The sequence below is a fragment of the Eulemur rufifrons genome, chromosome 8 (assembly GCF_041146395.1).
Source record: "Eulemur rufifrons isolate Redbay chromosome 8, OSU_ERuf_1, whole genome shotgun sequence".
Taxonomy (NCBI): Eukaryota; Metazoa; Chordata; class Mammalia; order Primates; family Lemuridae; genus Eulemur; species Eulemur rufifrons.
This window is the reverse complement of record NC_090990.1, coordinates 30,330,498-30,358,357: the sequence shown is the minus strand read 5'-3', so window position 1 is coordinate 30,358,357 and position 27,860 is coordinate 30,330,498. Positions and strand designations below refer to the sequence as shown.

Sequence of the window (27,860 nt, the reverse complement as noted above, 5' to 3'; positions counted from 1 at the left end):
GAGAGCAGGAGAAGGTCAGAGAATAACTTTTGCTTCTGAGGCCTTCTTTTTGGAGTATTGTTTTCTTGAGTCCCAACACTAGAAAATATAAAAAATAAACAAGAAAACTGATCCATGATCCCACAACCCAGAGATTAATAACTTGACATTTTGTGAATTTTCTTCTATTCTTTTTCTCTAAATACATTTATTTTATATACTATGTGTAATCTTGTGCATATTATTCTACATTGGTTTGTGAATATGTTCCCAGGGAATGGAACTATTTAAGAATTACTATTTCTGAAATAGTAATAGAAATTACTATTTCAGAAATAGTTATGTCATGAAAGTATAAACAGAAACATCAGTGACAGGTAAAAGAGACTTCAGTACTGTAGGTTTTTTTTTTTTTGTAATTTGCAATACTTTCTTGCCATAATTTTTCCTTTTATTTAACATGGGGCACAAATTTAAATGTGTTCACTGGGCAGGAGGAGAAAACAAATGATAAAGTGATATTTAATAATAGAAAGCTATAGGATCTCTGGTGAATTGTAGGTGTGCCTAAAGACATTCAAATTCAGTTTACATAAAACATGATAATGGCCAAGTAAAGCTTGCCTGGTTCACAAGCTACTTAATTGTGAGCCCTGATGGAAAACATATTCATCAGCTCCTTCTTTATGCAGGGCCCTATGTTGGGCATTAGGGGTGAGACAGATGAATAAGGAGGGAGGGAACTCACAATGTAGAAATAGAGCTCACTTTGTTTAGAAAGGTGAGATATGTCATAGGCTCTCAGTGGAGCAGAAGTTTAGGCAGTTAAGTAAGTTAACATTTCCATTGCTCACACAATTACTTAACAAGCCCCTACTTGATAAATTCCCCACAGAACTCGGCTATTTCTGTATCTTGGCTAAGTGCTTTTATTGATCTGTTTACAGTAATTTTCTACCCCAGAAAAACTTTTTTAAAAATGCTTTCTGTCATTTCTATGGTAGCAGTCAGGGTTATAAAGAGAATACTTTATACTTTATTGCATTTCTTTTGTCCTGGAAGAAAGGAAGGAGAGAAGTTGCTTGAAAACAGCTACATATTGTCTATGGCTGCTTTTGTGCTGCAACAGCAGAGATAAGCAGTTACAACAGAGAACATATAACTCTCAAAGCCTAAAATTTTCACTGTCTGGTCCTTTACAGAAAAACTTTGCTGACCCCTCCCCTAGATTATTGTTACCTGTTTTGAAATACATATACATGGTATCGGTTAACTCATATTTAAGTGAAAATGTGTAATAGGCAATAGAAATGCAAAAACCTTGATTGCATACACCTAACAACAGAGCCTCAAAATACATGAAGACAAAACTGACAGAATTGAAGTTGAAAACAAACAATTCAATAACAGTTGGAGACTTCAATATCCCACTTTCAGTAATGAATAGAACAACTAGACAGAAGATCAGCAAGGAAATATAAGACTTGAACCACACTATAACCCAACTAGACCTAGCATAGCTATAGAACATCACTCAATAACAGCAGAATACATGTTCTTCTCTAGTGCATATAGAACATTCTTCAGAGTAGACCATAAAACAAATCTTAATAAATTTATAAGAGCTGAAATCACACAAAGTATGTTCTCCAACCACATGGAATGAAGTTAGTAATCAATAACAGAAGGAAATTGGGTAAATTTATAAATATATGGAAATAACACACTCTTAAACAACCAATGGGTCAAAGAAGAAATCACAAGGGAAGTTAGAAAATGCTTTGAGATAGTGCCCTTCAGTTCATGAGTGGATAAAGAAAATGTATATATACACCATGGAGTACTGCTCAGCCATAAAAAGGAATGAATAATGTCATTTGCAGCAACATGGAGTGAACTGGAGACCATTATCTTAAGTGAAGTATTGTAGGAATGGAAAACCAAACACTGCATGTTCTCACTAATAAGTGGGAGCTAATAGTTTAGTACACATGGGCACAAAGAGAAATAAAGGACACGAGAAACCAAGAAGGAGGGAGGGCGGGAGGGTGGTCATGGGATTAAAAACTTACCTATGGGGTATAATTAACACTATTCTGATGACAGGTACACCAAAAGCCCTGACTTAAGCATTATACAAGATATCTATGTAACAAAAACACTTGTACCCCTTAATTAACATTTTGAAATAAATGAATTTTTTTGAAAAAAATGCTTTGAGATTAATGAAAGTGAAAACACAAAATACTAAAACTTAAATGCAGGTAAAGCAGTACTCAGAGGGTACTACATGAATTTAGTACTCATATGAATTTATAGCTGTAAACATAGACATTAAAAAAAGAATATTTCACTGGGCATGGCTCCTGCCTATAATCCCAGCTACTCAGGAGGCTGAGGAGGGAGTATTGCTTGAGGCCAGGAGTTTAAGACCAGTGTGGGCAACATAGTAAGACCCCGCCTCTAAAAAAAACTCTCAAATCAATAACCTAGCATTCCATCTTAAGAAACTAGAGAAAGAAGGGTAAATTAAAACATATATCAATTCCTTTATGCACAGCCCTGTGTGGTTGTAGACACAAGCTAGCCAAAGAAAGGAAATATTAAAGATTAAAGCAAAGATAAACAAAATAGAGAATAGAGAAACTACATTGAGAATCGACAAAGCCAAGTTTGTTTCTTAAAAAAATCAACAAAATTGACAAACCTTTAGCTAGACTGGCTAAGAAAGAAAAGAAGATTCAAATTACTAAAATCAGAAATTAAAGTGGGAGAATTACTACAAACTTTGAAGAAATAAAAGATTATAAGAGAACACTAAGCAATTGCGTGCCAATAAACTATATAACTTAGATGAAATGGACTTATTCCTAAAAGACACAAACTACCAAAACTGACCTAAGAAGGGGAATATCTGAATGGATCTATGATAAGTAAAGAGATTTATCTAGTAATCAAACAACTTCCGACAAAGAAAAGCCCAGGACCAGATGAATTTGCTGGTGAGTTCTTTCAAATGTTTAAAGAAGGATTAATACCAATTATTCACAAACTCTTTCAAAAAACAGAAGAAAAGAGAACAATTCCTAACTCATTCTGTAAGGCCAGTATTAACCTGATAGCAAAACCAAAGACATCACAAGAAGACTACAGACCACTATCCCTTATGAATATTGATGCAAAAATCCTCAACAAGATACTAACAAACCAAATCCAGCAGCATATAGAAAGGATTATATGTCATGACAAAGTGGGATTTATTCCAGGAATTCAAGGTTAGTTCAACATATAAATATCAATGTAATATAGAATAAAGGACAAAAAACCATACGATCATCTCAACAGAAACAGAAAAAGCATTTGACCAAATCCAACAATCTTTATGGTAAAACACTTAAACTAAGAATAGAAGGGAACTTCAGTAACTTGATAAAGGGCATCTATGAAAAACCCATAGAGAAACACATATCTAACATCATAGTTAATGGTCAAAAACTGAAAGCCTTCCCCCCTAAGAACAGTAATGCCACAAGTATGTCACTTTCACCACTTCTATTCAACATTGTACTAGAGGTTCTAATCAGGGCAATTAGGCAAGACAATGAAATAAAAGGCATCCACCTTGGAAAGTAAGGAGTAAAACTACCTCTGTGTGTAGATGTCATGACCATGTGATAGTTAATTTTACGTGTCAACTTGACTGGGCTAAGGGATGCTCAGGTAGCTGGTAAACATCATTTCTGAGTGTGTCTGCATGAGTATTTCTAGAAGAGATTAGCATTTGAATTGTTTAAGTAAGAAAATCACCCTCACCAATGTGGGTGGGCATCATCCAGTCCACTGAGGGCCCCCATATAGAACAAAAAGATGAATAAGAGCAAATTCACTCTCTCTTCTTGCGCTAGTACTCCATATTCTCCTACTGTCAGATACTGGAACTCCTGGTTCTTTGGACTCTGGGACTTATACTAACAGGCACCTTCTCCCACATCCCACCCAAGTTCTCAGGTCTTCAGACTCCACTGAATTACACCACTGGCTTTCCTGTTTCTCCAGCTGGCAGACAGCAGATAGTGAGACTTCCAGCCTCCCTAATTGTGTGAGGCAATTCCCATTATAACTAAATAAATATTGCTTCTGTTTCTCTGGACAACCTTGACTAACACACTTGGATTAGAAAACCCTAAGACATCCACAAAAATATTATTAGAGCTAGTAAATGAATGCAGTAAGGTTGTAGGGTACAGGATCAATATGCAAAAATCAGTTGTTTTTCTATATACTGGCAATGAACAATGTGAAACTGAAATTAAGAAAGCCATTCCCTTTATAGTAGCGAAAAAAAAAATTCTTAGGAGTTCATTTAACCAAAAAAGTATAAGACTGAAAACTACAAAGCATTGTTGAAAGAAATTAAAGATGACCTAAATAAATGGAAAGATATTCTGTACTCATAGATTAGAAGACTTGATATATTAAGATAGCAACATTCTCCCAAACTGATCTACAGATGCAATGCAATCCCTGTCAAAATTCCAACTGCCCCATTTTTACAGAAATGGACATGCTGTCCCTAAAACTCATGGAAATGCAAAAGGACCAACAGTAGCCAAAACAATCTTGAAAAAGAACAAAATCAGAGGACTCATGCTTTTCAATTTCAAAACTTTCTATAAAGCTAAAGTTACGAACATGGTGTTATACTGGCATAAGGATGGATATATAGGTCAACAGAATAGAATTCAGAGTCCAGAAATAAGCTTATACATCGATGGTTAATTGATTTTCACCAAGGGTGCCAAGACAATTCAATGGAGAAAACAATAATCCCTTCAACAAATAGTGCCAAGATAATGGGATATCTACATGCAAAAAAAAAAAAATGGATTTGGACCCCACCTTACATCATATACAAAAATTAACCCTATACAGAAAGAGCTAAATGTAAGAGCTAAAATATATAAAACTTTTAGAAGGAAACAGAGTTGTACATCCACATGATCTTGGATTAGGCAACAAGTTTCTTAGATATGACATCAAAAGCACAAGCCTCTATAGGGCTCAGAAACAAAACCCCGAAATGAAGGCCTCAGAAGCAAAAGGTTTTCTCTGACCTTCTCCTGTCCTCCTGCCTCTCAGTCCCATTCTTCCCTGAGGCTAGCCATAGAAACTAGAATCCCTCTTCCCTAAGGTGGGTCATAAAGGCCAGAACCCTTTTCCCAAAAGCCAGCCATAAAACCTAAAACTGTTTTATATAAAAACTGGCCATAAAGAAATTATCTGACCTACGTAGTTTAACTGTAGGTCATAAGACCCCCATTCCAGAGAGGGTCTTGCCCCACATCCAGGAGGAACTAATGTGTGTTCAGAGAGACCAAGAAGAATCTAGACAGACAGGCCTTACTGGGTTTCCCCATTCAATCTATTAGCATTAGATTACACCCTTTTTGTCCAATCACATTTCTACATGGCTTTCCATACTTGGTTGAACCTAAACATAAAAATGGACAATTTCCCCTGTATCTTTTGGTCTTCATTCTGAAGGCTCCCATGTATACACATTAAATAAATTTATATGTCATTTCTCCTATTAACTCATCTGCCAAATGTCAGTGATTTTTCAGCAAATCTCTAGGGGGCCAGAGGCCTTGCTCTGTACAGAACTAAAGAAAAAACAAATTAGCTGGACACTATCAAAATTAAAAACTTTGTGAATCAGAGAACACTATTAAGAAAGTGAGGCCGGATGTGGTGGCTCACACCTGTAATCCTAGCTCTCTGAGAGGCTGAGGCAGGAGGATCGCTTGAGCTCAGGAGTTCAAGACTAGCTGGATGGGGGGCTGAGGCAGGAGGATCGCTCGAGGTCAGGAATTCAAGACCAGCCTGAGCAAGAGCAAGACCCCGTCTCTACTAAAAGTAGAAAGAAATGACCTGGACAGCTAAAAATATATATATAAAAAAAATTAGCCAGGCATGGTGGCACATGCCTGTAGTCCCAGCTACTCAGGAGGCTGAGGCAGGAGGATTGCTTGAGCCCAGGAGTTTGAGCTTGCTATGAGCTAGGCTGACGCCACGGCACTCTAGCCCAGGCAACAGAGCGAGACTCTGTGTCAAAAAAAAAAAAAAAAAAAAAAAAAAGACTAGCTGGAGCCAGAGCAAGACCCCGGTCTCTACCAAAAAAAATAGAAAAAATTAGCCAGGCATGGTGGTGCATGCCCATAGTCCCAGATATTTGGGAGGCTGAGGCAGGAGGATCACTTGAGCCTAGGAGTTTGAGGTTGTAGTGAGCTATGATGATGCCACTGCACTCTAGCCTTGGTGACAGAGTGGGGCCTTGTCTTAAAGCAATAAATAAATAAATAAATAAAATTAGCCAGGTGCAGTGGTATGCACCTATAGTCCTAGTTACTTGGGAGGCTGAGGTGGGAGGATTGCTTGAGCCCGGGAGTTAAATGTTACAGTGAGCTATGATTTCACCAGTATACTCCAGCCTGGGTGACAGAGCAAAACCCCATCTTTAAAACTAACAAAGAAACTAAACTAAATATGCATGTATGATAGACTCGCAGTGAACCAAACTGTCACAATGCCCCTTTATGGAGGGCTAAAAATATGCTGGCTTTGGAGTACAGGCTTAGAGTAACTCCTTAATCTCTCCACACCTATGCTCTCTTACCTTTAAAATGGAAATAACAAATTTTGTCTTGTTTTCAAAGAATTAAATAATTACTTGCAAGACCACCTGCTGCACCTCTGGGGTTAGGGGGCATTCACAGTGCTTTCTATGTGAATGGTCCCCATGGAGCACAGAAGACAGTACTAGTGGTGCTCTTTGGAGCCATGCAACATGGTGTAAAGAGTCTCCTAGAACCTCATCAGGTGTAAATTCCTTCTCCTTATCCAAGAAAAAGACCCTCGAATCTGTCAGCTTTGGTGTTCAGACATCTCAAAAATGACCTTAGAACAAGGTAGTCGAAGTTGTCTTTGTTGTTATTAATTAAGCACAATAGCCACAGCATCCCTGTGTGACTTTGGAACGCGAACATGCACCTGCCGAAATGACATCCTCCCACCACCCCTCCCCAATCCCAACATGGTTTTGACACCATCAAATAACCACATGAAAGAAAAGAGGTTTGAGTCTGAGAAATGGCTGTGGGCTCCCTGCCTGGTTTGCGTTTGGCTTACTTTGCTGGTAAAAGTCTAGGGCTAGGCCACTAGAAGGGTTAATAGAATCTCAGGTCAGGCCAAAGATAAAGATGACGAAGTCCGTGTTTTCTTATCAGTGGTGCGGTGCATCAAAAAGCTGACTGGGGCAGTATCCATGAGAAGATATGCCAGCTCCTGATTCCCCTGCGCACTTCCATGCCCTTCTACAATTCCGAGGAAGAACGGCAGCATGGCCTGCAGCAGCTGCAGCAGCGGCAGGTGAGGCCTGCGGGACTGTTCCAGAGTTAACCACGGGTGCCCTGAAACTACCCAGGACAAGGGTTGAACTGTGTTGAGATCACTAAATTGTAACCGTGTGGAGAGCGGAGACTTTGTTTTATGTCTTTATGTCTTTGATAACCATTCTCTCAGTTGTTTGCCACATATTTACTGAATACCCACTGTATTAGTTTGCTAGGACTGCCATAACAAAATACTACAGAGTGGCTCAAACAACAGAAAATTATTTCCTCACAGTCCTGGAGGCTGGAAAGTCCCAGATCGAGGGGTCCACTGGTTTGGTTTCTTCTGAGGCCTCTCTTCCTGGCTTGCAGATGTCTGCCTTCCTGCTGTGTCCTCACGCGGTCCCCTGTGCGCGCATCCCTGGGATCTCCCTGTGGGTCCAGTTTCCTCTGCTTATAAAGACACCAGTCACATCAGGTTAGGGTCCAGCCTAACAGCCTCATTTTAACTTACCCCCTTAATGGCCCCATCTCCAAATACAGTGACATTCTGAGGGACCGGGGACTAGGGCTTCAACTCATGAATCTGGCGGGGGACACAATTCAGCCCATAACATCCACATATGCCAAGTGCTGTAATAAAAGCCCGGCCACATAATAGGAGATTTAAAAATGATTTGTGACTATGTTAGTTAATAAATAAAGGAGATTAGTAAAACTCGCCTGTCTTACTATGGTATTAATAGCATCTCAATTAATCTAAAAAAATGTGTCCCTTACAAGCCATACATCTCAAAACACCAAATTTATCAATTTTAGTGTTTTGAAACTTTGACAGTGCCTTAGAACAATGCAGAGTTAAAAGTTGTTTCTCATATTAGCTAAGCAGAATAATTCCAAAAGGAAAAATGAGATGTTTCTCTCAAAATTAACTCAAATAGAAAGGCAGAAAGTTTTAGGTCACCCTGAGACATGACAGCTTTGCTAAACTAAAGTTTTATTATAACTCAAGGAATAATGCTCATTTATTCATCTAATAACTTTATATTAAGCATTCAGATATGTCAAGCACTGAACTAAGATGAAAAGTTCCTGGACCTTGAGGAACTCATAGTCTAGAGTCTGCCTTTTTATGTTACCTATTTTGGGAGTCTCTTGTCTATCCTAATACAGGCAAGCTCACTATGTAGGTGTTGGCCTTATCTCCAGATGTATCTATATCTACCTTTGCCTTTTACCTTTAGACTGTCTCAGATGGTCTATTTCTCTCTTCCACAGAAGCATTTGATTGAATTCTGCTACACTGTAGCCCAGAAATATCTCTTTGAAGGAAAGCATGAAGATGCTGTCCCGGCAGCTCTGCATTCCCTTCGCTTCCGCATAAACGTGCATGGCCTGAGTTCAGTAGAGCTTGTGCCTGCGTACTTGCTGCTGGCTGAGGCTAGCCTTGGTGAGTGAAACTGACTTCAGCCCCCCAGGAACCTTTAAAAAGTGCTAGGTTGGATCATACCAATGACCAGGGAGTCCAGCCTTACGGTGGCATCAAGATGCCTCTTTTGGAAGAGCAGAGTTGCTATAAAATTTGGCATAAGGTGGGGAATGAGACGTCACAGACTTTTGGCTGCAATGGACAGAAATCCACTCAAGCTGGCCTACACAAAAGGAGAACACTTATTAGGGTGCTGGAGTACCCTAAGGGGTTGAGGCTTCATAAGGGACTAGAATTAGAATACTGTAAGGAACCGCGGCTGGTGCTCTCAGTTTTTCTCTCTTGGGCCTGTCCCTTATCCCTGCTTCTCTCTGCATATCAGCTTCATCTTCCCGTTCTGCAGACCAGATTTTTCTGCCCTGTGCTCACTGCAGAAGACATGTCAGATGCAGTTCTTAAATGTATGTGTCCTCGAGGCTCAAGGTAATAGAAACTAATTAGCATCTGATTTCCAGTTACAAATTTGTTCCCAGGGGTCAGAGTCACATAGTTCAGAGATATACTAATAGAACCCTCTCAGTGGACAGAGTTAGGGAATAAGTGTAAATATAATAATGCATGTATGTATACACACATTAGGTCCATATTTATTTATATAGACACATATATATACAGATATATATATGTATATATGTATGACCATGAGTTTATAAAGGTTTATCCAAATCCAGTACAGCACCACAGGATTCAGTCTAATCTTCACCCATTTCATATTTGTAGCTCCCTTCTCTGACATTAATTTATTTTCCATTTTTATTCATGTATTTATATCTTTAATCAGTTACCCTGTATGAACCAATCCCCATCTCCATCCCTATCCTTTCCCTACTCTCCCTCCATGGGCTCTGACTCCCCATCTGGGCTGCCTCTTCTGTGGGGATCTCTCCTCACTTGTTTGGGCTCTGACTCCTCATACCGGGCCATTCACCTGCAGGAATGCCCTGCTCATCCCGCTCAGCTCTGACAGCCCATTTCAGACTGTTATTCTTCCAAACTAGCAGGAAGAGCACTGGATAAAGAAATACAGCCCAGGTTCTATTTATCCCAGACACTGACTAGCTGTGAGATTTTGGAAAGTCAGCCTAGCCTAAGTCCCATCGTCTTTCATCAGGACCACCGCCAGCTAACTGGTCTCCCCACATCTTTTCTGGCTTCCCTCTAATCTGGTCTCCACATAAAAATATGACCAAATCACTCTCCTAGGCCAGGTGTGGTGGCTCACACCTGTAATCCCAGCACTCTGCGGGGCCAAGGCAGGAGGATTGCTTGAGGCCAGGAATTTAATATCATCCTGAGCAAGAGTGAGACCCTGTCTCTACAAAAAATAGAAAAATTAGCCGGGCGTGGTGGCGAGCACCTGTAGTCTCAGATACTTGGGAGGCTGAGGCAGGAGGATCACTAGAGCCCAGGAGTTTGAGGTTGCAGTGAGCTATGATGATGCCACTGCATGCTAGCCCAGGCAACAGAGCAAGACCCTATCTCCCCTGTCTCCAAAAAGAAAAAAAAAATCACCCTCCTAAATAAACACCAAATTCCTAAAGCAACCTATGAGGCCTTGCTTGTTCTAGCCCCTAGCAAATTCTCTCGTCTCAATTCTATCTGCTTGTCTCTCTAGAATTCTTTTCTCTCTCCCTTCCGGTTACACCAGACTTCTCTCAACTCCTCAGAAGCAGGACAATGCTTCTTTGTTCTGGAAGGCTTTTCCTAGCCATTGTCTCCACTTCCCCTCCCCTTCACCTAATTAACTCCTGATCATCCTTCAGGCCTCAGCTCAGGGGTTACTACTCCCTGGTCTAGAAGCCTTTTCCAAGCCCTCAAATCAGGTAGGGTCTCTTTTTTTATGCACTCACTTAGAAACCACTTCCTTTGTTCTGAGCACTTACTCCATTAATAATTACGTATTCATTGATGAGATTATTTGATTAATGTCTCTTTCCTCCACTAGACCATAAGCTCAGGGAGAACGGGATGGGCGCCTGTTTTTACTCATCACAGACGTTTTCACACCCAGCACAGTACTTAGCACAGAGAAGGTACTCAAAGAATAATCTCACAGTCCCTGACGCCTAATGAGCTCTATTTGTTGAATCTGGCCTCTTCACACATGGTTTTGAGGACTGCATGAGTTCGTGAGTCGCGAACATGAAAGTGCTTTGAAAGCCGGAAAGTGCTGTCTAAATGGAAGATTTCACTATAAGTCCACAGTCATTGATTTAAAACCTTTCCAACCTTCTTGAAAGTCTAAATAAATCACATCCCTTGTGCACTTGCTTCTTTCCCATCTTAGAGATTCCTGCAGACTAGAGTGGAAAAATATCAGATACTCAGCCTTTTTTCTTTCTTTCTTTCTTTTTTTTTTAAGTAAAACTTTAGAATTTTAATCAATTAGGAAAGACATTTTCAGTAACACTTCGAAGGGGAGCCACCCTCCTCAGCTCCCCCACTGCTGTCAGGACGTTGGAAGCAAGAGAACCTGGGTTCAAGTTTCCCAGCTCTTTCTTTACCAGGTAGGTGATCCTGTGCACCAAGCTCTTCCTTACCTCGGGGCTCTCGCACATACTGTTCCTTCTGCCTGGGATGCTCTTTTCTCCCCCACACACGGCTGGCTTTTGTTCAGCCTTCAGGTGCCTGCTTAAATGTCACCTTCCCTAATGGTCCAAAGTAGGTTTCTTCCCACTTTTTCTTGGTCCCTGTGTTCTGCTCATTTCCTTCACAGCCCTTCATGCTTTGCTATTTATGTATACCTACCTCCCTTGATTGTAAGCTCCTTTGTCAGGAATCACGTGTCAGTGTGCACTGCGCATCTAGCACGGTGTTAGAGACCCAGTTAGGTACACATATGGTTGAAAGAATGGATGAAGTTTCCTGCTCTGCAAACTCACCATCCGACGATTATTTCGCAGGGATGCCAGGAGACTTTGAAATTACTGAGGCAAATAGACTAGCACAGGATACGGCCAACAGCAGGCCCTCAGTAAATGCTGATTTCCTCTTCCTTTGGGCGCCTCACAGCCACAGCCCTTGACTCAGCTCTGACTGCTGTCATTCTGTGTTCCTTTACTTTCATCACCAACTGCCACAAAATCTTCCCCCGTAAAGTCTCCCAGATCTGCCACTAGCCCAGTGTAAGCCTGTCACCTCACCCTTTAGACAAGTGCCACTGATCCTTAAGTGGCTGTCTTTTCTCGATTCCATATACTGTTAAAGTCACCCAGGGGATAGCCTCCCTTCCTTCGGCAGCTTCACATCTCGGCTACCTCGACTTCGTCCACAGGCCCCTGCAGGCAGGCTCTGTGTATAAGCGGCAGGCCTCAACTTACCCACTGGCTGGGCACAGTCTTAGTTCTGATTGAGAACTAATGGGCTAGTAGCTGCCCATTCTTCTCACCTTACCCCATCCTGCTCTGAATTTGCAGCTTTGTAGTTTATCCTCCTAAGAAGATCTTTCCTCTGGAGACTGATGCTTATTTAAATACTGGTCCTGCTAGGCCCTGGGGCCTTCCTTCCATGGCATTGCCTCCTCGAGTGAGAAAGAGATGGTGAAAAATTTAAATTTCCAATATTTGTCAATGCCCTCTACCATTTTTCCCCCCATCTAAACAATCTTAGCCAAAAGTCATTTGCTTCTTCAAATTTGAGAGGACGCCAGTCTAAACCTCCTACTTAGAGACAAAGCCTAGATGGAAGATGTGACTTGCCATGTTCACATGAGCCATGATTTGAGAGAAGCTTCTTCCTTCTAATTTAGTATTTTCCCATTTTGTTTGCACTTTGACCTTCAGTCAAGCCAAGTTACTTGATTCTTATAGACTGCTTCCTCTTTATCTGTCCTCCTTTAATTCAGTGATGTAGGATTACAACTAGAATAAAAGAATGCTTACATATGCACTAGGCCTGAGAGGAAGGACGAGGAAGAGCAAAAGATTGATTTATGAGGGGTTTAGTCCTCATCTCCTGGCCCTTCATTGGTGCCATTTTTGCTGCAGCATCCGTCACACGAACGCTTCACCCCAGAGCGTGCCTCCTGCTCTGCTGCGGGCTGCACGGTGGTTTTCTAGTCAGTTCCGACAACCTCCCTGGGAGGCAAGCAGGTAGGCAGGCAGCCCATCTTTACAGACAAAGTTTTAAGTGTCAAGAATATCTGAATATTAGAAATAAAGGTGACTTTCCTTTCTCTTGCCTGCTGCGTCACTTAGTTGTTGTTCAGGTGTTATCCATGCTGCCTCCTACACGCCTCTCTCCTACCTTCTCCAGCTCCATTCACTGCCTTGGTGCTGGCTCTTATCAGCGCTTGCCTGAACCATTTCAAAAGTCTTCTAGTGGGTCTTCTGCCTCTCTTCCTCCCCTCTGGTCCCTCCTCCACATTGGCTCCAGAAGATCTTTTGAAATTTAAATCCAATTCTCTCTTCCTTTCTGAAAATCCTCTAATTTTTATCCATATGCATCAAGTTCTTTGGCGTGACTTACAAAGCCCTCCGTGACCTTCCTCCTGCCCACCTCTTTTGCGTCATTTTCTGCCACTCTGTCCTTCACACTTTGCGCTCCGGCATCACAGATCAGTGCAGTAGTCATCCATCTGCAGGTTCTGCATTTGTGGATAAAACCAACCTCAGGTCAAAGATAATAAAAACAAAAACAAAAAATAACACAACAGTAAAAAAAAAAATACAAACAAAAAAATACAGTATAACAACTATTTACATAGCATTTGCATTGTATCATTGTATTAGGTATTACAAGCAATCAAGAGATGATTTAAAGTATATGGGAGGATGTGCATTGGTTACATGCAAATACTATGCCATTTTATATCAGGGACTTGAGCATCTCAGATTTTGGTATCCTTGAGGGGTCCTGGAATCAGTCCCCCATGGATACTGAGGAATGACTGTGTATAGTCCTTCAAACATAGCACACTATTTCATATCTCCATGATATTGCATATGCTCTTACCACTGCCTGGGATGCACTTATCTATCTGAAAAACTCTTATTCATCTTCAAAACCCATCTCAGACTCTGCTGCCCACTTCACTGTCCCTCTCCACCCCATCCATATAGAATTAAACATTTCCTATTCTCTGTCACTTCCAAACCTTATGTTTCTGTCATTGCACTTATACTATATTACAAATGTACTTGTTTTCATGTTGCACTTTGATTCATCTTGGGAATCAAGCACTGATGAGAACCAGAATCAAGTCTGATTCTTATAAGGTAGAATCGACAACATCTGGCTACTAAGTGATGTAGAACACAAGAGAAAAGAAGTCACCTTTATTCCTAATATTCAGATACTATTGACACTTAAGAGGTATTAAATATGCATCTCTCTCTCTCTCTACACACACACACACACACATGTTTTTTTGAGACAGGGTCTTGCTCTGTTGCCATGGCTAGTGTGCAGTGGCATCATCATAGCTCACTGTAACCTCAAATTCCTGGGCTTAAGTGGTCTTCCTTCCTCAGCCTCCCAAGTAGCTGGGACTATAGGCATGTGCCACCGTGCCCAGCTAATTTTTCTATTTTTTGTAGAGATAGGGTCTCTCACTATTGCCCAAGCTGGTCTCAGACTCCTGGTCTCAAGCAATCCTCCCGCCTGGGTCTCCCAAAGTGCTAGGATTACAGACATGAGCTACTGTGCCCAGCCTATATTTTTAAATGAGATATAATTTACATACCATAAAATTCACCCCTTTAAAGGACAATGTAGTGGTTTTAGCATGTTCACAAGGTTATGCAACCATTGCTACTGTCTAATTCCACAACATTTCATCACCCCTCAAAGAAAACCTATAACCGTTAGCATTTACTCCCAGTTAGCCACCCCCGCCATGCCAAGGGCCCCTGGCCACCACTAATCTACTTTCTGTTTCTATGGATTTGCCTATTCTAGACATTTCATATAAATGGAATCATACAATACGTGGCCTTTGGTGTCTGACTTCTTTTGCTTAATATCATGTTTTCAGGGTTCGTCAGTGATGTAGTATGTCTCAATACTTCATTCCTTTTTATGACTGAATAATATTCTGCTCATGGATCTGGATATACCACATTTTGTTTATCCACTCCTCAGTTTATGGACATTTAAGTTGTTTCTATTTTTTGGCTCTTATGAATAGGCTGCTATGAACATTCGTGTACAAGTTTTTTTTTTGTTTTTTTTTTGAGACAGAGTCTCACCCTGTTGCCCAGGCTAGAGTGAGTGCCGTGGCGTCAGCCTAGCTCACAGCAACCTCAAACTCCTGAGCTCAGGGGATCCTCCTGTCTCAGCCTCCCGAGTAGCTGGGACTACAGGCATGCGCCACCATGCCCGGCTAATTTTTTCTATATATATTTTTAGCTGTCCATATAATTTCTTTCTATTTTTAGTAGAGATGGGGTCTCGCTCTTGCTCAGGCTGTTCTCGAACTCCTGAGCTCAAAGGATACACCCGCCTTGGCCTCCCAGAGTGCTAGGATTACAGGCGTGAGCCACCGCGCCCAGCCGTGTACAAGTTTTTGTGTGTCAATAAATACTTGAGTCATTGACTAAATGAGTGAATGGGTGATGACTCATATTTCATCATGTGTTCTTGGACAGGATATGAATTCTAACCTTCTCTACTGCTTTTGGGCAGGTCTGGGCCAGATTGTTCAGGCTGAAGAATATCTATTCCAAGCCCAGTGGACTGTCCTCAAATCAACTGACTGTAGTAATGCCACCCACTCTTTACTGCATCGGAACCTGGGACTTCTCTATATGGCTAAGAAAAACTACGAGGAAGCCCGTTATCATCTGGCCAATGATGTAAACAAGCTAAATTATAACACTTGGGTATTTTTGAAAACAGCCCTTTTTTTTTTTTTTTTTTTTTAACTGAGCATTTCTCTAAGACTTTCTGTTTACAACTGACCGTTTGATGGGATATTAGCAAAAACACAATTCTAACTACCTGAGTTCAACCATTTTTGCTTCCTGGCTATGCAACCTTGGCCAGGTCATATCTTCCTCAAGCCTCAGTTGCTCTGAAGATAGTAAAGGGAGGCAGAACAGCATGCTGGTAAGGGCTCTGCTTCTAGTCCCAGCTCTGCTGTTTCACTGGCCACGTAGTCTTGGACAAATTATTTAACCTCTTTCATCATGTAAGACAGAAATCATAAAATAGTCTCTGCCTCATTGGGTCATTGCAAAGATTAATAATAGGACAATGTATATATAGTATTTCGGCTATTATTTTTAAAATTAACATTAATATCTCTACTTCAGAGGTAGTTACTAAATTTAAATGAGCTAGATGTATAAAAAAAAGCACTTATGTAGTATAAAACTCTATACAAATGCTAGATAGAATGATAAAGATGATAATTGAGCTATTCTCCCCAAATTTATGAGGTTTCTATCAGGATTTCAGTATTGGAAAAGGTTACTAGAGAGGAGAATTTTTGAGCCTGAAATCTGGGTTAGGGTAGGGTCAGACTGCAGTCTCCATGCAGGTTGGTTCTCCCTGCAGCCTCTCCACTGGTCTCTCCACTGGGCAACCCTCCCTCGGGTTGCCAGCTACTGCACAGTGCCCATAAATTCATCCTTATGTTGGTTATTCCCTATATCCGCCTACCCCAAATCCATTCTCAGCCCTACTCTATGCCCTGTACAACCTGGACTCCATTGCTGTCTGGCCTTGGTTGGGTTTGGAGAGTGGGAGGCACAGCAGGGAAGTGGAGGATGGGAGGAGAGAGAGGTTGGGGCATTTATTCTCTCTGCTGCCTTTCTGCCCGGCCCCCGACCTGGCAGAGGCAGCGTTCCTCACTGGAGTGCCCGCTCCTGTCAGGTGGCCTTCCTCTGCAGCACTGGCTCTTGCTGGGCCCTGGTGACCCTGTTTTCTCCCCTTGCTTTTTCAGGTGTAGGGATGGTGATAGGTTTTTTGCTGTTGGTAGTCTCTAGTGTTTCACTAGCCCTTGTTGGTTCCTTAACCCTTCCACATGTCAAATACTTCCCTTAAACTATGTTCAGGTAATCTTTTGGAGGGTGTCATCTATTTCCACCTGGGACTCTGACTAATACAATTCTTCATTCGTGTTTCCTGTCTATATCCTCCAACAAATTAAACAGAGGCACATGTGTCTTGAGCTGAGCCACACAGTTAAGAATTAGCTCAAACTCAGATTCCTTAGTCTAGCTTTTTTGAAACACTAATTTATTGATACATACCATAAAATTGACCCATTTTAAGTGTACAAGTCAATTATTTTTAGTAAACTTACAAAGTTGTGTAACCATCAGCACAATCACATTTTAGAACCTTTCCATTACCCCAAAGAGACCCCTCATATTCATTTGCAATCTTTCCCATTCCACCGCAGTCCCAGGCAACCACTTTCTGTCCCTATAGATTTGCCTTCTCTGGACATTTTATATAAACAGAATAATATACGGTCTTTTGCATCTGACCTCTTTTACCTGGCGTAGTTATTTTGAGATTCATCCATGTTGTTGGATGTGTCAATAGTTCATTCCTTTTATTGCTGAGTAGTCCATCATCTGGATATGCTACTTTGTCTATCCATTCCTCAACTGATGGACATTTCAGTTGTTTCCACTTTTTGTCTATTTTGAATAATATTGCTATGAACATTTGTTTACAAGTCTTTGTGTGGACACATTTTCATTCCTAGAAGAGGAATTGCGGGGTCATATAGTAACTCTGTGTTTACCTTTTTGAGGAACGGCCAAACTGTTTGCACAGAGGTTGCACCATTTTACATTCCCACCAGGCAAGTATGAGAATTTTATTTTCTCCATGTCATTGCCAACACTTGTTATTTTCTATCTTTTTGGCTCTGGCCATCCTAGTGGGTATGAAGTGGTATCTCATTGTGGTTTCGTTTTGGATTTCCCTAATGACTAACAATGTCAAGCATCTTTTCACGTGCTTATTAGCCATTTGCATATCTTTTTGGAGAAATGTCTGAATAGGCATTTTAATCAATTTTTTTTCAAGACAGAGTCTCACTCTGTTGCCCGGGCTAGAGTGCCATGGCATCAGCTTAGCTCACAGCAACCTCAAACACCTGGGCTCAAGCAATCCTTCTGCCTCAGCCTCCCGAGTCGCTGGGACTACAGGCATGTGCCACCATGCCCAGCTAATTTTTTTCTATATATTTTTAGTTGTCTAGCTAATTTCTTTCTATTTTTTTAGTAGAGACGGGGTCTCATTCTTCCTCAGGCTGGTCTCGAACTCCTGAGCTCAAACGATCCGCCCGTCTTGGCCTCCCAGAGTGCTAGGATTACAGGCTTGAGCCACCATGCCCAGCCTGGATAGGCATTTTAAATTGGGCTATTATAAAAGGTTTTTTATGTGTATTCTGGATACAAGTCCTTTATCAGATACATGATTTGCAAAGGGAACTCAAGCACTCTCTTTCTGCCTCCTGCTATAGATTTATTTTGCCAGTTGTGCATTTGGAACAGAGGACATCAGGACCTCAGGAGGCTACTTCCACCTGGCTAATATATTCTATGACCTTAAAAAGCTGGACGTGGCAGACACATTGTACACCAAGGTGAGCTGGGGCGTGTAGGAACTGAGTCTTGACACTGAGGCTTGGTATCTTACAGCTGGTGTCAGACCATCCATGAGAAACACACCATAAAGAGAGGCACAGAGAGATGAAGTCACTTGCCTAAGGTTGCACAGCCTGATACATGATATACTCCATTTCCCTTCTTCCTGTTTCTCTACTAGCCAAAGAGACTAATCCTCAGCATCCATAGGGTGATTAACAAATAATGAACGATGGTCTGTAAGAGCCAAACCTCTCCAAACAGACTACCCTGTGCTCTGTCCTACCCATAGGAACAAGCTAATGTGGGCATATTGAGGTGTGCGACAGAGAAGAGGTTTTCAAAGGAAATCTATTGCTGTGAGGTCCTGTGAAGGGATCAAAGAACATGAGAACACTTTAAAATTTTCATCTTTACATGTCCATGATTTTGAACTGTAGGTTATGTTCACATAGTAACACCTCACTTAGCAAGCAACCATTTCTGTGTGTGATATAGGCTGTCATGCTGTGACTGTTGATTCATGTTTTAGACCCATTTCTTAGGAAGAAGCATTTTGCTGTAGCTGAAAAGCAATGAGCTATGGAGTCAGACAGACGTGGGTTTAAATCCTGGCTATGCCACTTAACAGCTCTTACCAGAAGTCAAGTGTGATCTTAACTTCTCTGAGCCTCAGTTTATTGCCGTGTAAAATGGGAATAATAAGAATATTACCTCAACTGGGGCATTGTGAGGGTACAAAGGTTTAGTGTCACATGCCCCCCACAAGTGCTAGCCATTGTTGTTAGACCCCACCATGGCTGCCCCCGACGGGCCTGCCACATGCCCTTTGCAGCTCCTCACCTGTCACACGCACTTTGGCCAGGCCTGTTGGGGCCCCTAGGGCACCCTGCCCCCAGGCACAGTAAGAGAGGGAGCCTCCAGCCTTCGGGAAACCTGGCCAGATGCTCTGCTCTCTGCGCCTTGCTGGTCCAGTGGCCAGAGCTGATCTGCTTGTCTGATTGCCATCTCCTTTCCCGACAGGTCACTGAGATCTGGCATAAATATTTGAACGATCACTATCAAGTCCTCTTACAGGCTCGCGTCCAACAAATGGATTTACTGGGCAAACGATTTGAGAATGACACTGGCTTGGGTAAGTGTCAGTTTTCGCTAGGAGGCAGGGCAGTGACTTCATCCCACCTAATACACAGGCCTTGTCCCTCAGAGGGAAAGCAGCTGTCCCTGTCCTGGAGCACATCAGTGCCATCTTCCCCATTTTGCTGATGGAGAAAACTGGGACATGGGGATCAAAGAGATTTTACCAGTGCTGGGAAGAATTCAGATCCCTGTAATCACACACAGCCTTTCGGGGGGTTAATAAGGGACAGATTTAGAGGAAAAAAGACCCCATCAGAGCCCCCTGTGATTTCTGCGGAGCATCCATTTCTTATGTTATGCCTCCAGGGCACAAAATTCAAGGTAGACTCTACGCAGACGTTGCATTGCTGATTTGTTCTGGCACCTTATCCTCCTCTTTACTAGCAGTGAGCTTCTCAGTGGCAGGGCCAAGTTTGATTAATCTCTACTGCCAGGTTCAGCAAAGGCTGAGTGTGAGTAGCGCTGCACAGCATCGTGCCATCTGAGATAATAATAAGAAACAGAGGAGCTAGTGTTCGCTCAAAGGAGACACACAGGACAGTTGGTGATATAGAACCCATATGCAACAACAAAAGAACATTTCTGGGAGCACAAGTTATATTACAAGATGACTCCCAGAATGAAGAGGTGAGAACAGTTGGGTGGTGTTGAAGAAGGAAGATTTTTCAGAGAAGTGGTTTTGAGCTAAGGTTTAAAAGAGTAATAACTTTATCAGGTTTTCTCCAGTTGTGAAAGTGGTTCATGTTACAACAGAAAACTTGGAAATCAGATATCCAAAGATAGCCAGCCTTCACGTTATGGCATACGTCCTTTTTGTCTTTTTCTTCTAAGCTTAGTGCATTTAAGTATAAGTGCTTTTAACTATAAGTATTGGCCCACAGTAACTGCTCAATAAATGGTGTCTAAAGTAGGACCAAAAACTGCTGGGGAAAATAGTAAACAGACTGACACGAGGAAGCAGAAAGGCTACTGCTTGCCGGTCTTTGGAGTGGGGGGAGAAGGATTAAGCTGCTGCAGCTGCCCAGCTCCCTCCTCTCAGCCATAGAGCGGAAGCTGCATGGACCCAAGGGATCCAGCTGTGACAGATTCCCCGCATTTGGGAGCCCAAGAGGTACAGAGTTCAGGAATCTGAAAGAGAGAAACCTTAGCAACTTTGGGGCCCGTGGTCTTGAGCATGGTTTTAGGCTACTCTGGTCATGACATGCTAAGCAAAGCTGGAGAACGGCCTGAAACTGTCCCGCGTCCTGCTCTGCTTGTGGCAGCAGTCCTCCCTTTGAGAACTTGCGGAGATTTGTCTGGTTTCCGCCAGTGCCCCTGTGAGGAGGCGTTAGCAGACCAGGCCCCCAAGAGCTGAGTGCTTATCATGGTGGCAGACGTGGCTGCCAAGGGCCTATTTTTTCTTTCTTCCCCTTCCAATGCAGATGAAGCCCAGGAGGCAGAAGCCATTCGGACCCTGACTTCAATCTTGAACATTCGAGAATCTACATTTGACAAAGCCCCCCAGAAAACTATCTTTGTTCTGAAAACCCTGGTCATGCTTTGCTACCTGATGATGAATTATTCAAAGGCAAGTTTCCCTACAAGAGCAACATGTCTAAGATGAAAGGAGAAGTTTGTCTAGTTGAATTCAGCTGTGTTTTGCCCAGTTCCATGAGCTTTTGCCCTCGCTTTAACACATTGACTGCCACACTAGAAAAAAAATGTTTTTCCTTGGGGCCATGGTGTTTTATTATGAAAACAGAATAAAAACTTCAAAAACAAAACTATCCTTTCTAATTTAATGAAAAATGTGTTATTTTTTTATTGTTTTCTGTGCGTGAGTTATATGCAACTTGAAAAATAGTTCACACAGCTCCCCAGGTAAAGAGACGTGTGAGTTACATATGCTTCACGAGGCCCTGGGCTCAAAACTAGCATGAGTTAAATACAACTCACATGGCAGTGAATGTGTTAAAAAAGTTCAGACGCTCATAACATCTCTCATTTGTTGAGTCTAGCCTGCATAATGAAACTGGATTGTCTTCTTCCCTCAAGGGGGCCTTCCCAGGGTTGCATAGGTAAGCTGAGTCTGGAGCTGTGCTGGGAAACCTTGGGAGAATGAGGCAGCAGCACTAACTGTCCTCAGTTCCTGAGTTCCTTGTTGCTGCAGGGATTCAGGCAGAAATGAATTGCCATGAGATGATTTAAAAGGTTGCTGTTTTGAGTACTTACTACATGCCAGTCGTTGGTCTAAGGCCTCTCCACACCAACCTTATGAGGTAGGGGTTTTATCATCGCCACTGTACAGATGAGGAAACTGAGGCACTGACAGGGTCCATTATTTGCTGAATGTCTTACAGGTAATAAGTGGCATAGCTCAGGTTTATTGATTTACTGATTGACTGATTCACCCTTTCAGATATTTACTGAGTATCTACCACTTGCAAGGCACTATTCTAGGGACTGGGGCTACCGTGGTGACTAACCAGACATGTTCCCTATCTCCATGGAACTTGTGTTTTTTTGGAGGAGGGGGAGTAAACATATAAATGTGTAAGATAATTTCAGAAAGTGAAAAATGCTATGAAGAAAAATAAAATGGGGGAGAGAAAGAAGAGGCTGATTGGAGAAGTACTTTCTGTACGGGTGCCATGCGAAAATTTAAGATTCTGTTCCCCCTACCTTCCTTCCGCCCTCCCATCTTCCCTCCCTTTCTTCAGCAAAATTTTACTAAGCACCTACTGTATACCAAGGCATGAAGGAGCTCACAGTCAGAGTGTTATAACAGAATATGAGAGCAAAGTTTAGAGCCCTGTGGGAGCAAGAGGAGGGGCAGTAACCCTGCCTGGAATAGGGGTAGGAATGGCCAGGAAATAGGGAAATACTTCCATGGAATTTTCAAATTTACACTGGACAAAACCTCTTTTCTACAGCACAGGGTCCAATATTCCACTGTGTACTCAAGGAAGTCATTACCCCAAGGTGTGTGAAGAGGCCCCCCTAAGACAAAAGGGACACATCTAGACCTCAAGATTGGCCCCTCGCTTCCTTCACGTCTTTACTTTTCTCCGTGAAGGTTTCCCTGGTCTCCCTGTCTAAAACTGCGAAACCTTCTGCCACCCCTGCTTCAGCTCCCCCTTTCTTGCTGTATTTCTTTCCTTAGCATTTATCACTGTTTCAGAAACTATGGTGCTTTACTTATTTGTCTTGCTTATTGTCTCTCTCCCCTACTGTACTGTAAGTTCCATGAGGACAGGAGTGTCTGCTATGGTCATAGTACCTGGAACATAGCAGCCATTCAATAACTATTTATAGGATGGAAGGCAGGGAGTGAGGGGAGCCTCTGTCCAAGTCGAAACTTAGGCTGCATGGCCCCCAGGACTGCCCTGGATGGTAATTTAGTTGTAGTAGCTGTCTCCTCTATGCCTCCCAATGTTGGCCCATAGGGCCCTGATTAAGATCCTATGAAGATCTCACTTTGCTAAGACAGTGTACTTAGTTTGTCAGATCAGGTGGGTTTTTCTGGTGCCCTTGCTTCATCCAGCACACGGGTGGCTAGCTGTAGGGGCCCAGTGTGTGTTCACAGGTTTATCAACAAGAGCTCAGTGGCTGGTGTGAGAAGGTGATGAGTTCTCTCCCGTGTTTCTGGAGTTGAGCACAGATGGGGCTTCCCAATGTTATGCTTTCCTGTGACAACTTCCTTTTGTCACTACAAATCTGTTTCAGGCACAGGAATATGCCAGGAGAGCCCTCAATCTAGCCGAAGAACAACTGCGTGATGTCCATGAGCAAAACGCCATTCAAGAGTTATTACGTCTCATCTCAGCTGAAGATCGTCCCATTACTTAGTGACCCTTGAGCTCTGCATCAGGGGATATTGAGTGTCTAACACAGCAGCCTTGCACAATTGCTTTGAGGTTCTCTGGCTTGCTGAAGTTTCCACCCTCTTCCCCTGGGACTAAACACATAGCTGTGATTTTGTTCTTACACAGCATATGTGAAGGAATATAGAGCTTTAGGCACAGAAATCAGTAAAACTGTTCTTTATCATGACCTTTGTCCTTGCTGTATCATTACTTTGTATGACTGAGTAATGTGTAGTCAGATCACTAATATGGTAATTGTAATTAAACTACAAATAGTTTGTCGTAGTTCCCAGAAGTCACCCAATGGCAATGTATGTTTCACGGCTCTTTGCCAAAGGATGGGGTAGGGAATAGAGCTATATTGGAGACAAATTTCTCTATTCTTAATACCATAATGGAATTAAGTTACATTAATCTGAGGTAGAATGTGATAAAAATATCCATTGTAATTCCTAGAGCAATCACTAAGAAAATAAAAAATAGTTAAAAATCATCAAAGGCATTAAAATGGTATACTAGAAAATATCCACTTAAAGCAAAAGGCGGCAGTAAAGGAAGAATAGAGGAACAAAAGGGACATGAGACATATAGAAAACAAACGGCAAAATGCAGACATAAATCATGCATAAGGTCTTCACATGCCAGAAAACGCCCCTGGGCCTGCCTTTCAAGGAGTTTCAGTATGGACCGGCTGAGACAACATTCCAGGTTGGTGTCGTTCTTATCTCAGACGATAATTTGCAGCAGATGTGAGCCATCTGTGCTGTCGAGGGGAGAGGCACTCTGAAAGGGCCCCTGTGATGCAGAGGGCAGAGTGAAGGCCTTGGACTCAGACATGCCTGAGTTCAAACTCCAGCTCTCTCACATAATTGCTCTGTGGCCTTGATCTCCCCAGAGCCTCATTCATTATTGTAAATGGGCCAGATGTGGCCACAGCTGTATCAGCTTGTCCCATCTTGATGGCTCAGGTAATTGAGAATATCCTTTTTTTCTCGCTTAGTTCCTCTCCAGACTTGCCAAGCTGCACTTTGCTTCCTGCGTAGATCTGCACCCAGGGAGAGGATATGCAGATCAAGAACCTGTCAGAGAGTTTTATGTTCCTCATTGTAAGTTAACTCATTCAGACACATATAATAAACATATGTCAGATGGGTCACCCTGCTCCTCGAGGTAAAATCAGCTGGAATCCCCATTCCATACCTTTGGACATTCTTATGCTTCTCCAAGATACCTATGAAGTCCCAGGGGCTGACTTGTCTTTGAGCCATCTCTTGATCCAGTTTTCATCTTCAGTTGAATTCTCATTCTCTAGTCCGCATCGTGTAGCTATTTCTTCTTTTTAGGGACACGGGCCCTTCTTGATTCTCACTCCCTAACCCCAAATATGAGTCAGTTCTTTCAAATAGACTCTTAATGAAGATTGGAAGGGTAAGGAGGAGGATCAACAACTCTTCAGCAGATAATATAAAGGAAAATATTAGAACTTCTCTATTATAAAAATATCATTAAAAGTCCATTTCATTAAACTCTAACTCTGTTTTTTTTTTACCAAATTCATTGGCCCTTTTCTCTTCACCTCCCTCCCATCTATTCTCTGTTCTCCCCATCTCTGAATGCCTATTCATTAATCTTTCTGCATTGAATATGTTTATAAAGTTATTGTTTAAATTGCTGTATTGTTTTTATTGACTGATTTTCTTCTTGATTGTAGGCCATAATTTTCTGGTTGTTTCATGTCTAGTAATTTAAGTTTTTCTTCTTTTCTAACATGTATATTGAAGGCTATAAATTTTCCTTTATATGCTGCTTTAGCTGATCCCATATATTTTGAGATGTGGTATTTTATTTTTCTAAATATTTCTTAATTTTTTATGACTCATGAGTCATTGGGAAGTATGATTCTTAATTTCTAACATAAGATGACTTTACTTCTCTGTTGTTGATTTCTAGCTTAATTTTATTGAGGTCGTAGAATATGCTGGGTACAATTTTGATTTTTAGAAATTGGTTAAGATTTGCTTTATGGTCCAAGATAAGGTCAATATTTATAAATGTTCTGTGTGTGCTAGAAAAGAATGGAGTTGTTGAGAGCAGTGTCCTGTATGTGCCCATTAAGGCAAGTTTGTAAAATTTTCAATTCTTGTGTGTCTTTGCTAAATTTTTATTTATTTCCAAAAGAGATACATAAAATCCATCTAATATCATTGTAAATTTATCTATTTCTCCTTATAGTCCTGTCAATTTTGCTTTATATATTTTGAGGTTTTGTTATTAGGCATGTAAAAATTTAAATATTATATTTTCCTGGTAAATGGAATTCTTTTTGTATTATGAAGTGATTCTCTTTATCTCTAGTAATGCTTTTGACCTTAGTGTCTATTTTGGTCTGATATTAATATAGCTACACCCATTTCCTTTGGGGCTGGATTCTTTTTATCAACTAGGCATCATCACCATTCCCTTCATCCTTTACCTCTGCTTGAAGGGGAACCTCAGAACTATAGTTCCCAGTATCCTTCTCCTTGTATGATTCTGGACAAAATTCAGCCAATAAGGGCCAATTGCACCAGATTTGGAAGCTACATAAGGAGCAACCATTAAACTTCCTGAGAATCATCCACTGTTGGTTTCTTGAAACCAGATTTTCTGTGAAAGCAGCTTGCTGCTCTTTGCTCCCTGATCTTTATCATCCAGCTGTTTCAAAGATTGTGTAAGCCTTTAGTTCCCTATATTAAATAAATCTCTTTATTCAGAATGCCTAGAGAGGTTTCTGTTTTCCTGACTTAACCCTTGATATTTCTTCTTGCAACCTTTTACTTTCAAACAATCTGTATCCTTATGTTTTTAGATGCATTTCTGGTAAAAATAATATAATGAAATGTTTTTATATCTGTAATTCTTAAAGAATCATTTAGTCCATTTACATTTTGTTTACACAATAAATTATTTGGTTCTTAAAAATTATTTGGGTTAATCTATGATCTCATTTTGTGCCTTCTATTTATTCTGCATGTTCTGTTTTTTCCCTTTCTTTCTTTTGGATTGATTAAATATTTTTTCTTCTTCCATTTCTCCCACCCTTGGCTACTTTGTAGGTTATAGCCCATGTTTCTATTCTGTTAATGATTGCCCCAGAAATTCAAGCACTCCTTCCTAACTTATCAGAATTTAAAGTTATTCAGGAAACTCTCATCCTGGACAAAACAAGGTCTTTAGAAACCTTTAACTATATTTACTTCCCCCAAACTTATATATTATTACTGTGACTTATTTCAAATCTATCTTAAACTCACAAGTCATAATTAGTATTATGAAGTCATCATATTCCTTCTTGTTTTTCACATCTTCCATCTGGGCTCAAATTTCTAATAAATCTTTTAGTATTTCCTACAATGGGGGTCTACTAATGGTAAATTATCAGATTTTCTTTCTTCCATTAATCTGAAAATAGGGTTTTTTGTCCTCATTCTTTTGACTCCTCAAGGAAAATGTTATTTCATTTTCACGTATGATATACTGATGGAGCAATAAGCCCAGTTCCAAAGAGCTCTGCAAAATGTGGTTTACTTGACCCCAAAGGGTATAAGCAGGTTGAAGAGAACCAAGAGTTCTGGTGATGCCCTGGGTCCCCCACAGAGTGTCTTTACCTTCCCACTAGGTGATCACATCTTTCTTAAGCATCTTCAGCAGAATTTGCAGGGGTGGGGCTGAAGGATCATCCCTGAAAGACCTGATTAAATTTTTCTACCAGCAAGTATATATGCCCTGTTGCAAATTATATCATATTGTCTATGAACTTTTATTTTAAAAAAATTCACTTTGAGTAGTTGCTCTGCATTCTCACTATGCACGCTATGGTCCTGTGCCATGCCACGGGATGACCAAGATTAGAAGCAAACTTCTCTACCACCAGGGAGTCTCACCATATCCCACTACAGATACACACTGTGCAAATGAGATGTCTCTATATTCACAATGACTCTATGAAGTACAGCATCTCTCCAGCACAGTGAGTCACACAAAACAAACAGTTGGGAAAGAAAATGCTTCAGAAAAGATAGTGAAGCATTATTTGGATGACAGAACCATGCCATCCTTTCACTTAACAGAAAAAGTATGTCTTTCCTAATATTCATCAAGATCGATGGCAATGTGAGGGAGATAAATATTTTATTCCATGTATATGCATACACAAACATTGTTTCAATAGCTAGTAAATATTTAAATAAGTGGTAGCACGGTTTAAAAGCATACAAATAAGGTTACTATTGAGACCAGGATGTAAAACCAGGATTATATATTATAAGCATTGCCTCTTGCTTACAAACCTTTGTCAGGATTGTAGCTCTCCTAAAACATTTTAATGAACATGGCCAAAAAAAAAAATTGTTTTTTCAATAAAAAAAGATGGTTCATATTTCCTAAGTCAAGTTTTATCACAAGAAACAAAATTGGATGTAGGGGTTGA

At 41.2% G+C, this 27,860-nt stretch overlaps 1 protein-coding gene across 2 annotated transcripts in view; it reads left to right on the top strand.

Annotated features, from left to right (window-relative positions):
- ZMYND12 (zinc finger MYND-type containing 12) overlaps positions 1-23,764 on the top strand; it is a 28,430-nt gene extending 4,666 nt beyond the window's left edge. The window contains exons 2-8 of one of the 2 annotated variants that reach the window (XM_069477791.1): positions 7,266-7,407; positions 8,649-8,820; positions 15,484-15,653; positions 18,284-18,406; positions 19,431-19,542; positions 20,969-21,114; positions 23,253-23,764. In XM_069477791.1, coding sequence (XP_069333892.1) covers positions 7,266-7,407; positions 8,649-8,820; positions 15,484-15,653; positions 18,284-18,406; positions 19,431-19,542; positions 20,969-21,114; positions 23,253-23,375 — 988 coding nt within the window. In that variant the 3' untranslated portion in view covers positions 23,376-23,764. The remainder of the gene's footprint in view (positions 1-7,265; positions 7,408-8,648; positions 8,821-15,483; positions 15,654-18,283; positions 18,407-19,430; positions 19,543-20,968; positions 21,115-23,252) is intronic. The other variant, XM_069477792.1, reaches the window with a different exon arrangement.
- The last annotated feature ends 4,096 nt before the right edge of the window (positions 23,765-27,860 follow it).